General features: G+C 47.4%; 1 protein-coding gene across 1 annotated transcript in view; it reads right to left on the reverse strand.

Moving 5' to 3' along the window:
* Nucleotides 1–11,038, reverse strand: part of nr3c2 (nuclear receptor subfamily 3, group C, member 2) — a 78,361-nt gene extending 67,323 nt beyond the window's left edge. Inside the window, exons 1-2 of the mRNA XM_076973929.1 lie at nt 10,688–11,038; nt 6,675–8,424 (exon numbers count right to left, since the gene is read on the reverse strand). Of these exons, the coding sequence (XP_076830044.1) occupies nt 6,675–8,404 (1,730 nt within the window). The 5' untranslated portion in view covers nt 8,405–8,424; nt 10,688–11,038. The remainder of the gene's footprint in view (nt 1–6,674; nt 8,425–10,687) is intronic.
* Nucleotides 11,039–11,442: the final 404 nt, after the last annotated feature.

Genomic DNA, 11,442 nt, shown 5'->3' on the forward strand with positions numbered 1-11,442 from the left:
ATTACTGTGGCTGCAATAAACTGAACAGAGGCAGATCTGTACATTCTGAAAATTGGGTATTTTAAGAATATTAATATGTATGTGTCATTGTAATTATGCTATGACTATGTAACACAGTGATCAAAGAGCTGTTCCTTTTAGTAGTTTGACACAGTCCTCATTCTTCAGATCAGCTATAAACCCTCATGGTGAACTACAGTACGCTCATATTGAACTACAGTACGCTCACGGTGAACTACAGTATGCTCATATTGAACTACAGTACGCTCACGGTGAACTACAGTACGCTCATATTGAACTACAGTACGCTCACGGTGAACTACAGTATGCTCATATTGAACTACAGTACGCTCACGGTGAACTACAGTATGCTCATATTGAACTACAGTACGCTCGTAGTGAACTACAGTATGCTCTTAGTGAACTACAGTACACTCACAGTGAACTACAGTACAATCACAGTGAACTACAGTACACTCATGGTGAACTACAATACGCTCATGGTGAACTACAGTACACTCACAGTGAACTACAGTACAATCACAGTGAATTACAGTACACTTACAGTGAACTACAGTACAATCACAGTGAACTACAGTACACTCACAGTGAACTACAGTACAATCACAGTGAATTACAGTACAATCACAGTGAACTACAACTTCCACATTATGTCCTCCATGGCAATAGAGCCAGTTAAGCATGGGCTAAACAGACTGGGGCATGAGTCCGTTTACCAAAGACATTCGGAGAAGGCAGAAGACCATCCAGCACAGGAGACCAGGTGCAGGTTACCTGACAGGTAACTCTGTCCTTTCATTGGTCATACAGTGTTGTGTGCTTGTGATTTTGAGTTGAGCCGGTGTAGTGAAAAAAGAGTTTCCTCGGAAACCACTTTGAGACCATAATAACACGCTGAGCATGGTTGAAAAAAGAATATGGAATAATCACACTTGTTCAATGCATAATTCAAATGTGCAATCTCTATCCACATCGTTTACCATCTTTCTTCTGGAGAAACCCGTCACATTTACAATCACTACTCCAAATGACCTTCCTCTTCTTCTAATGTCTCCATCCCCTGCTAGCCAGACACAGCCAGGCAAGGCAAAGAAAAGCCAGAACATTCTGAGATTTCCATCCTCTTCACCGCCACTGTTTATGAGACTCTGCTTACTCAAAGCAAACACAGAGAGCAAACCCACCCTAACCTGGGCTTCTGAAGTGTCTTCTCTTCCAGCAGTAACACCCTGAAGGCCACAGAGCGGCTGTGCAGTAAGGGGTAAAGCGTCTTCCTGGACAGAAGTTGGCTTTCCACTGCCAACCACAGATGACCCTGAAGCATACATACATCTGTATATTTACATCTGTCTGTTACACACTGGAACATCCAGTTGTACTTTGTGGTCATTTACATTTTATTTTTTTCCAAGAAAATACTTTTTGCTTTTGGAGCAGTGAATGAAAAATCTCTCTCTCCCTCCTTCTCCGTCTTTCTCTCCCTCTCTATCTTTCTTTCTCTCTGTCTCTCTCACCCTCAGCCTCTCTCCCTCCCTCTCTCTCTCCCTCTCCCTCCCTCTCTCTCTGCCTCTCTATCTCCCTCTTTCTCTCTCCCTCACTCTTCCTCTCTACCTCCCTCTCCTTCCTTCTCTCTCTCCCTCACTCTATCTATACCTCTCTCCCTCCATCACTCTTGCTGTCTCTCCCTCTCCCTCTATCCCTCATTCTCTCCCCTATCTCTCTCCCTCCCTCTCCCTCACTCTTTCTGTCTCTCCCTCTCTCTCTTGCTCTGTTTATTTTTTCTGGAGCTGTTACATAACGTGACTGGTTCAATAATGGCGGGTGTGTGATGCAGATATCAAAGATCTCTGCGAGTGACAAAAGGCTGCTGTAATACATCTAATGGCCACTGGGGGGAGGGGGGTGTCAGTGGGAGACTAGTGTAGGCTGAACCAGGGCAATAAGAGAACAAGAAAGACAGGGGTGGGGTGTTCTGAAAGAAAACACAAATTCATGAAACAGAGATAGAGAAATAGATAGAGACTGAGAGGGATAGAGAGAGAGAGAGGGAGAGAGAGTCTGTTTGTGTAGTGCTGAATCCAACATGGCACTGGGCCACCCCACCTCAGACTGTCATGCAGTGTGACATTCAGGCTGAGCTGCTTCTCGTTGGGCAGAGGGTGTGTGTAATCCACGGGTCTCACACTCACTCTCACCATATGGACCTTGCAGGTAACCCCCATACGTCCTTCAGGTTCTGTGTACCAGCTCCCTGACCCATAAAGGCCCAGACAGGGCCGAACGGTTGCCATGGTTGCCCCAGGACTCGCCCCGAGTCTGATGGTGGAAGTAGCTACGTCACCATGTTTTAGTGTCCAGAGACGTTTGCACGGTTGTGTTGTGCTGTGAAGACCCTGGTACTGGTCCTAGATGGGAATGTATCACTGGATTAGGATCAGCCTGACGCGCCCGAACCCTGATCTTAGTCACTAACATAACAGTTGTGATGCTGACCTCAAAGCAGCATAAAAAATACTTTCACTTTCAGGAATGCTTTGTACTCTGCTATGGTCTGCCTCCCTGACTGCTATAACTTACTCATGTCTTGCCTACAGTGTTGTGGTTATCGACTTGATGTCAGCAAAGTTTTTCAACCATAAAGGCAAAAACAATTAAATCATTATGTGCTATACTCAGATGCTAATTATTGTTACTGCTAAGACCTTGAGGAAAAGTCAGATAGATTTCTTTTAATCACGAGGCAGCAATATTTAACCCTCAAAACAAACGAGGCTAAATTTGATTAGGAAGAAGAGGTCAAGTAAGGTCATACAGTTAGGAGGTCATTTGAATGGGATGCCTTCATTTACATGAATCCCTCCCCTTCATTTACATGAATCCCTCCTCTTCATTTACATGAATCCCTCCTCTTCATTTACATGAATCCCTCCTCTTCATTTACATGAATCCCTCCCCTTCATTTACATGAATCCCTCCCCTTCATTTACATGAATCCCTCCCCTTCATTTACATGAATCCCTCCCCTTCATTTACATGAATCCCTCCCCTTCATTTACATGAATCCCTCCTCTTCATTTACATGAATCCCTCCCCTTCATTTACATGAATCCCTCCCCTTCATTTTTATGAATCCCTCCTCTTCATTTACATGACTCATTCCTCTTCATTTACATGAATCCCTCCCCTTCATTTACATGAATCCCTCCTCTTCATTTACATGAATCCCTCCCCTTCATTTACATGAATCCCTCCCCTTCATTTACATGAATCCCTCCCCTTCATTTACATGAATCCCTCCTCTTCATTTACATGAATCCCTCCCCTTCATTTACATGAATCCCTCCCCTTCATTTACATGAATCCCTCCTCTTCATTTACATGACTCATTCCTCTTCATTTACATGAATCCCTCCTCTTCATTTACATGAATCCCTCCCCTTCATTTACATGAATCCCTCCTCTTCATTTACATGAATCCCTCCCCTTCATTTACATAAATCCCTCCCCTTCATTTACATGAATCCCTCCCCTTCATTTACATGAATCCCTCCTCTTCATTTACATGAATCCCTCCTCTTCATTTACATGAATCCCTCCTCTTCATTTACATGAATCCCTCCCCTTCATTTACATGACTCCCTCCCCTTCATTTACATGACTCCCTCCCCTTCATTTACATGAATCCCTCCTCTTCATTTACATGAATCCCTCCTCTTCATTTACATGAATCCCTCCCCTTCATTTACATGACTCCCTCCCCTTCATTTACATGAATCCCTCCCCTTCATTTACATGAATCCCTCCCCTTCATTTACATGAATCCCTCCTCTTCATTTACATGACTCCCTCCCCTTATGCCGGATAGCCAAACCCATTTGCGGGCTTCGCCACTTAAAGAGCATCGGCATGACTATGTAAATTATGAATTATGACTATGAATTATGAATGTAAATTATGAATTATGAATGTAAATTATGAATGTAGATCATTGGTGCCGTCCATCCATGAGCTGCTACTGTGGTTATCTGCTGTTGCAGTTCCAGCATCAAGCCTATATCGTCACGCTTGAATAAAACCGACTTAAAATAGTATCACTTTAAATAGGATTTTCTTTATGTAAAGCGGCCATGTAAACGACAAACAAGAACAGAGTACCAGTTATGCCTAAAATTATCATGAATGTGTTTACTTCAGACACAACTAGACGTTTTGTCTTGATTTAGCGCCTTCCAAAGTCCTTTAGGTGTAGTGGTATATGGTTATTAGCCTACTTTATAACATCTTCTCTGCTGTAGGAGTGATTAGGAGACCTGTGAGGAGTGTTCCTCTACACCAGCGTCTGGTTGGACTCTTCAAGAACACACAGGAGCCAAAACGACAACCCCGCAACCGGTCCTCCAAAATAGCACCAAACAGAAGAGACTCCAGAAGACACCTAATCCAGGCCAGGCTTGGTGTGGATGTGCAGTAAACCCCACAGCCAGAAATGCAAACAGTCTGATTGCAAATTTCACAGGTGCCTCAACCACCACGTCATTCTGTTTCTATGGGTTTCACTAGAACCGTGTAACACCTGGCAACTTAGGCCCAGCTGGTGAGAATGCTACTTTTGCTATTACAGTGATTGACATCTGTGCTAGCCAGTGAAAGTGTAGGACAGAAGACGTGATGAAATGCTTCAGACACTCATATAGGCTAGTAGGCTAGAGACCGAGACCACCAAATAGACCCTTGGGCTTGTCTGCGCAAAGTATCACATAAGACCATTGCTGTTCTGAGGTCAGTTGTGTGAAGCTTTCATGGAGGATAACGTAGTTTCACTCTCTGGTTGCTCAACCAGATCACAGAGTAGCTGAGTTCCGTCAGGTATATCACAGCGGAGACTCCACTAAACGTCCTCGCTGTGGTCTCTCAGGAATGGAGGCAAACAGGCCTTCATCTTCTCACCTTCACATCCATCTTCTCACCTTCACTTCCTGCAGTGTGCAAGCCCGTAATAGATTATGCAACCCGGAAATGAATCTTCTGCCTACCCGTTTTACGACTTCAATAATGAGTGTAATAACAATAATGATATTGTATGAGGTCAACGCACTGCCCAGAATAGTGCACACTGTGGCAGCCTGGTCCATGTACAGTGTTCTTATCTTTTGATTCCATGTAAACAAAGCACTGAACTTCCCTGTGCTCTAAAGTTACATAACCACTTCACAGAATATCCCAGCGGTGACCCAGATGCAGGCTTCTTATTGGCCACACTGCTTTGTTTTATTTTCCTGGATGCCAGAAGCAGCATTAACCAGTGAGATTCCGGCAGGACAGCTGTGTCAAGAGGCAGTATTCAGCTTCTACTGAAGATCAGTTCAACACGTGTACCATCTGTCTCTCTCTCTCTCTCTCTCTCTCTCTCTCTCTCTCTCTCTCTCTCTCTCTCTCTCTCTCTCTCTCTCTTGCCCTCCTCCACTTCCGATCTCGCCTCTTTTGTTTGTTGATGCTTGGCCACTCCACCTTGACTGTTTACATTATTGTCACTGTATAGCAGGAAAACCGTGTGATCTGTTTTAAATTATTTATGTTGCAGCTACAAAATATAGGGGACACACAACCCTGTGAGTCAGGACATGCGCAGCAGGGGATTCTGGGGGTTCTTGTGAAACTTCCTGATAACAGCTCAGTAAATGCACATACCCATGACAGATAAGAGCAAAACTTTGCCTCCCTGATCACAGCAGAGGTCAGGGAGATATTTACAACCCCTTTGTATAATCGTTATATTACAAAGTCTTTAATTCCATAAGTCAATCTAATGTGCATCACACATCAATAAGTTAAAAGCCTATTAGGCTCCATAATGTAACACATTATCCAGAATGTGAGTTCTCATAACAACTGGGGCAGTACCCACACACCAGGGCAGTACCCATACACAGGGGCAGTACCCACACACCGGGGCAGTAACCACACACTGGGGCAGTACCCACACACCAGGGCAGTACCCACACACCGGGGCAGTAACCACACACCGGGGCAGTATCCAAACACTGAGGCATTACCCACATACTGGGGCAGTACCCACACACCAGGGCAGTACCCACACACCAGGGTTCTACCCACACACCGGGGCAGTACCCACACACTGGAGCACAACCCACACATCAGGGCTCTACCCACACACCGGGGTTCTACCTACACACCGGGGCAGTACCCACACACCAGGGTTCTACCCACACATCGGGGTTCTACCCACACACTGGGGTTCTACCCACACACCAGGGTTCTACCCACAGTCCGCTTCTGTTTTTTATCTGTACAACATAAATGGCAGAGTTGCTTTTCATTTTCTTACGTACTTTCAGTGAAAATATTCTAAGTATGTTCAAGCATTTCAGCAAACTTAAATTTTCATTCAAAGTACATATTCATAATATAAGCAGAGAAACTCCAGCCACGTGACATACAAAAACTAATGCCTGAAAAATGATTACGAGACCAACACAATCACAACCTCACAGAAACTGAAATTTATATTGAGGTTAGCATATAACTGTGCACTGCCTTCCTCCTCCTCCTCCTCCTCCTCCTCCTCTCTCTCTCTCTCTCTCTCTTGCTGGAAAACAAAAAACAAAAACATATCTGCATTGCCTGCTTCTTACCTTGCCATGGTGTCTGGGATGCAGCCAGGCCCTGGGAAGCCGTCCCCGCGGGCGGACAGGGTGCCCTGGGACAAACCCGGACGTGTTTTCCACGTCTCCATTAGCGCCGTAACTGGAGAAATTAGATTCAACAAGGGGTTCGTCTGGTCCCGCACATCGTGCCGTGAAAACGACATTGTTCCTTGTGCTCCAATCTGGTAATGAAATGAATGTCCTCCTGAATTAACACCGACAATAGCCGACGTGGGCGTGTTATTATTCTCTTGGTAATAGCTGCCATCGTTGGTCTCCTGTTTAATCCCCTTAGGCAGGTCATTGTTAGCAAAGACACCAGGCTCGTAATTGCCATTAAGAGAAGAAACAGGAGGTCCCAGGATTCCTGAGAGACTGTATTCATCGATATTATCCCTCAAAGACAAGTATGTGGTCTCTGTGGCCGGAAAGAGCCCGACGGGGTGCTGTGGTTCGCTGTGGTTCATGCAGGCCACATCCCTGCCAGGCTCAGTCTTAATCTGAGACGTGAAGGGTGAGTGCGGGACGTTGCTGTCTCCGCCGCCCAGACACATGCTCCGGTAATTGGTGTCTGGCTCATTCTTGATGTACTTGACCATCCCCATGGAGTCCAGGCCAATGTTGAACATCTCGCCATCCACACCCTCCACTTTGGGAAACTCGAACCCTTTGAAGTCGTGCTCATGGACCTCGGGACTGTGAACGTCATTCTGCACCAGGCCCAAGCCACTGGGGGGGCTGGACACAGAGAAGCTTCTGGACGGATTCCTGGGACTGGATGTGGCCATGGAGACCGCGGCGAGCGGGCTGGAGACGGAGGATCTCAGGTTGGCGCTGCAGGACGGGGGCGTCCTCACACTTCCCATGCTGTGGGGGCTTGACATGGGGGACTTCATCACGTTGAGGGGGCTGGTCAGGGGTGGGGAGCCCACCGCACTCGACTCCACCGGGCTGCAGGTGGCAGAGTTGGGCCGGTGACCCAGACCCAAGCCAGGACCGACCGGACCCAGGCTGGCCGGGCTGGTTATGGAAGGACAACTGGCACCGAAGTAGGTGGGACTAGTGGTGGAGGTCACCATGTTGTTTCCAGTCGGACTGGAGATGCCGTTGGTGTTTTCGGCAGGGCCGGAGAGAGCCGTAGCCAGGGCGGAGGGAGTGGGGGCGGAGCCTACCACACACTCCCCGCTGCTGCCGTTTGGCAGGTGAGACAGGCTGGGGAATGTGGGGGGCGGTTTCATGCTGGGGGTTCCCGTTGTCCCTGACTGACTGTCCTCAACTGCTCTGCTACACAGAGGGTACGGCTTCCCCGGGCTGCTCCGTCCCGCAGGGAAACCCTGTTGGCCGAAGGCGAACTCGGCCTCTCGGGCCGCGTTCATGTACAAGCCCATGGACTCCGCCACGGTTTTTGCCAGTTCTTTGGAGTCTGTTTCTGGCTTGCGGCTGTGCAGTGGGCCATTAAACATGGGGAAGCCCAGCGGCTGGTGCGGGTTGAGCCGGAGTTGTGCTGCTGCCCTCTCCACCTTCTCCCCAATGTTCTCTTTAAAGGGGGCTGGTGGGTCACTGGGCAGTCCGCCGGGGTTCACCACATCCATGGGGACGTCACTGCTCAGGAGACCTGCCTCCGCCACGGTCGCCCCACGCTGCTCCAGAGAGTCCTGGGCCCATCGGCCTTCTGTGTCTGCACCTTCGAAAAAGCTTTGGTATCTTTTGGCCGCCATGCCTGGATCATTTGATAAACCTGATATATGTGAAGAAAAAGTAATGAGTGAGAATCACATCTTTTATTAAATAATTGAAATCAGTTATACATTAAATTATTATTTTTTAAATACATATAGCACCTCACAGCTATCTGAGGATAACAAATGCCAAATAACGTGCAAATATCATCAGTGACTGTACCAGAAGATGTGTTTTATTTAAGACTTAAGACTACACCTTAAACACCTTAAACACCTTAAACACACTAAATAAAAGTGCATGAAAGCTGATGATGTGTTACAAATTCTATTCTTCAAAATATTGTACTGCACAGTTAATGCAGATTTAAATAACATTAAATCAGTATTGGTAAGGATATATTACAGTTTCTCTTTAAAAAACTTCCAAATTGTTACCTGCATTCAGATGAAAACATGTCAAATTTAAGTCTTCACCTTGTGTTTACTTTAATCAAACATCCACTTAAACTTGCAATTTGACCAAACGTTTACATAGGACTGTATATTATTTTGCATACTTTTAGAACTACAAATAACATACAGAATGTAATATATTAAGTTGTGTCTTATAACATCGTGAAGATTGAATTGCATGCGTACCGCTAACTTTGAAGCACTTAAAAAAAACTAAATTCGCAAGCGAATTCACACACACACACAAACACACACACAAACACAAACACACACACACACACACACACACACACACACACACACACACACACACACACACACACACACACACATATATATGACAGCAGATGCAAACACTTTTATTAGGTTGTCGCTCGTTGAGCGCCCAAGAGCGTCAGCACGGTCAACAACAATCACGACGCGCGTGAAGGGAGGGGGGGGGGAGAGACCCGCGTGCAGGGGGGGGGGGGGGGCTGCACGCGCATGCTTCACACGGTTGAGCCTTAAAGCTCAGCTGAACAGATTTGTGGCGACTGTGTGGATAGAGACTTATATCATGTGCGGGACCAGATACTTATGAACTGAAACAAATGCACAAGCCTCAAAGGTTGAATGCAGTGATCGCGCGCACAGATCCTGTCGCACAACACTGACTCCTTCGTGCCGAACAGTTCGTGCATGTAAAGGTCATTACTGGGTTCGGTTTAAAGCAACGCATTTATTAGATTACTGTAAATAACATCGTCGACGGGTCAGTGCGACTTTAAACGCATGACGTGGTTTTGTGCACATTTCTGTTACGACTGAGACTTCATGAAGCGACTATTGGACAGAAACAGAGCCAGTGTGTCCAGAACTTGGTCAGCCCACTCGGATTGGTCCGGTGGCTCCGTCATTCTGCACAGTTATGAGACACAACACTGCTGCGACACTGCTGGAAAACGGAATAACCAAGTTTAATCCCTAAAATACGGCACACATCAAAGTTCTGGAGAGATAAAGTACCGTAGTGTGTGTGGTGGGTCCACGGACCTACAGCCCAGTGACAGTGACGCAGTTCTTATATCCAAACGCCTTCACTCACATTACTAACATCCACAACACACGGAACATCGTGTTTTACACCAAACAAATACGATTCTGCAGGATTGAAACTCCGAACCACAGACACTCGGGACGAAGCGCGCAGGTAACGCAGCCCAGTGGACCCTGTTATAGCGCCTGGGTGTGAGGGCACAGGAACCCAACCTGAAGTTTCATGTGAACCTCTGACACGGGGCCACAAGGCGCTCGGAGCCGCTCCACAAACGCACTTACGGATCCGGTGGGTCGCAGTTACCGTGTGGAGAACCGGGCGGACCCACAGCGTCTCTCGCGGGACCGGGACGAGTGTCTAACCGAGCCGTACAGGCGGGACACGCAGATATCTGAGACATCCGAGCTGTGCAAACTTTACGGAGCCAGACTGCAGAATCTTTTGTGTTAAATTCAGTCCAAACTGATCAATTTACATCAGATCAGACTCGCTGATGCTGTTGGTTCCGTGTGGTTATGATCGCGCTGGTGTTGGTGTTATTATTATATTATTAGTGTTTTTAAAGTTAACACACACACACACACACACACACACACACACACACACACACACACACACACACACACACACACACAGACACACACACACACACTATTAAAGTTCTCACACTAACGTGACCCAAACGCGTCTGTCAAGTTGAAGCTCTCAGCGCACTTGAGCTCCAGCACCTCCAGTTTGAAACTTCAACACCACCAGTTTGAAACTTCGCTGCCTGGAGGAACCGAGTCATTCCCACCCGGGCCTAAATGAGTGTCTGTGGCGGTCCGTACCTTAATTACGACATCCAGGTCCGTCCGGTCTGTGGTGCCGGTAGTCCAGTAGATCAGGAGACCAGGAGGGACAACGCAGCCCAAGTTCTCCTGGTTAAAGTGTCTCCAGCGTCTCCACTGACACGTACTGCTGCACATCCACTACTTTCTGTTCTGACAGTACTGCGCACATCACGCGTGATCCTCACCGACACCGACACCGACACCGACACCGAGCTGCGCACGAGCGGCGGCGCCGTCAACAAGGCTGGCGCGTGCACGCTGAGATCGCCGATGTTTGTCGCGTCTCGCGCACAACCGATAAAAACAGCGAAGGACTCGCGGAGCGACGTCACACGGGGCACGCGGACCCTCCTCCTGCGGCGCGCGCCACGGGCGGGGGGAGCGCGCGCTACGGGCGGGGGGGGGTGGGGGGGTGGAGCGCGCGCTGTCAGGTAGGTCTGCGGCTCGTGCGCGCGCGCGGCTCCAGAAGTAGGGCGAGGTGTTTTAATCACGCAGGTGTTTATTCGCGCGCGTGTTTACGCTATTTTTAGCTTCACATCAATAAAATATGTTTCGGTGTTTCAATATTTAAGAAGCGACGCAGCGTCAGTCGTCATGGAAACTATAAAATTCGTGACGGTAATTAATCACCGATTCAAAAACGTGGACGTGTCGCTGATATCTGATAATTGATCTCTCGGGTTTATTTGAAATGATACGACATGCATGTTTGTGGTGTACAACACAGTTGTGTTTAGGTGAAGAGATGTCTC

Source organism: Brachyhypopomus gauderio, chromosome 15, assembly GCF_052324685.1.
Source record: "Brachyhypopomus gauderio isolate BG-103 chromosome 15, BGAUD_0.2, whole genome shotgun sequence".
NCBI classification, from domain to species: domain Eukaryota; kingdom Metazoa; phylum Chordata; class Actinopteri; order Gymnotiformes; family Hypopomidae; genus Brachyhypopomus; species Brachyhypopomus gauderio.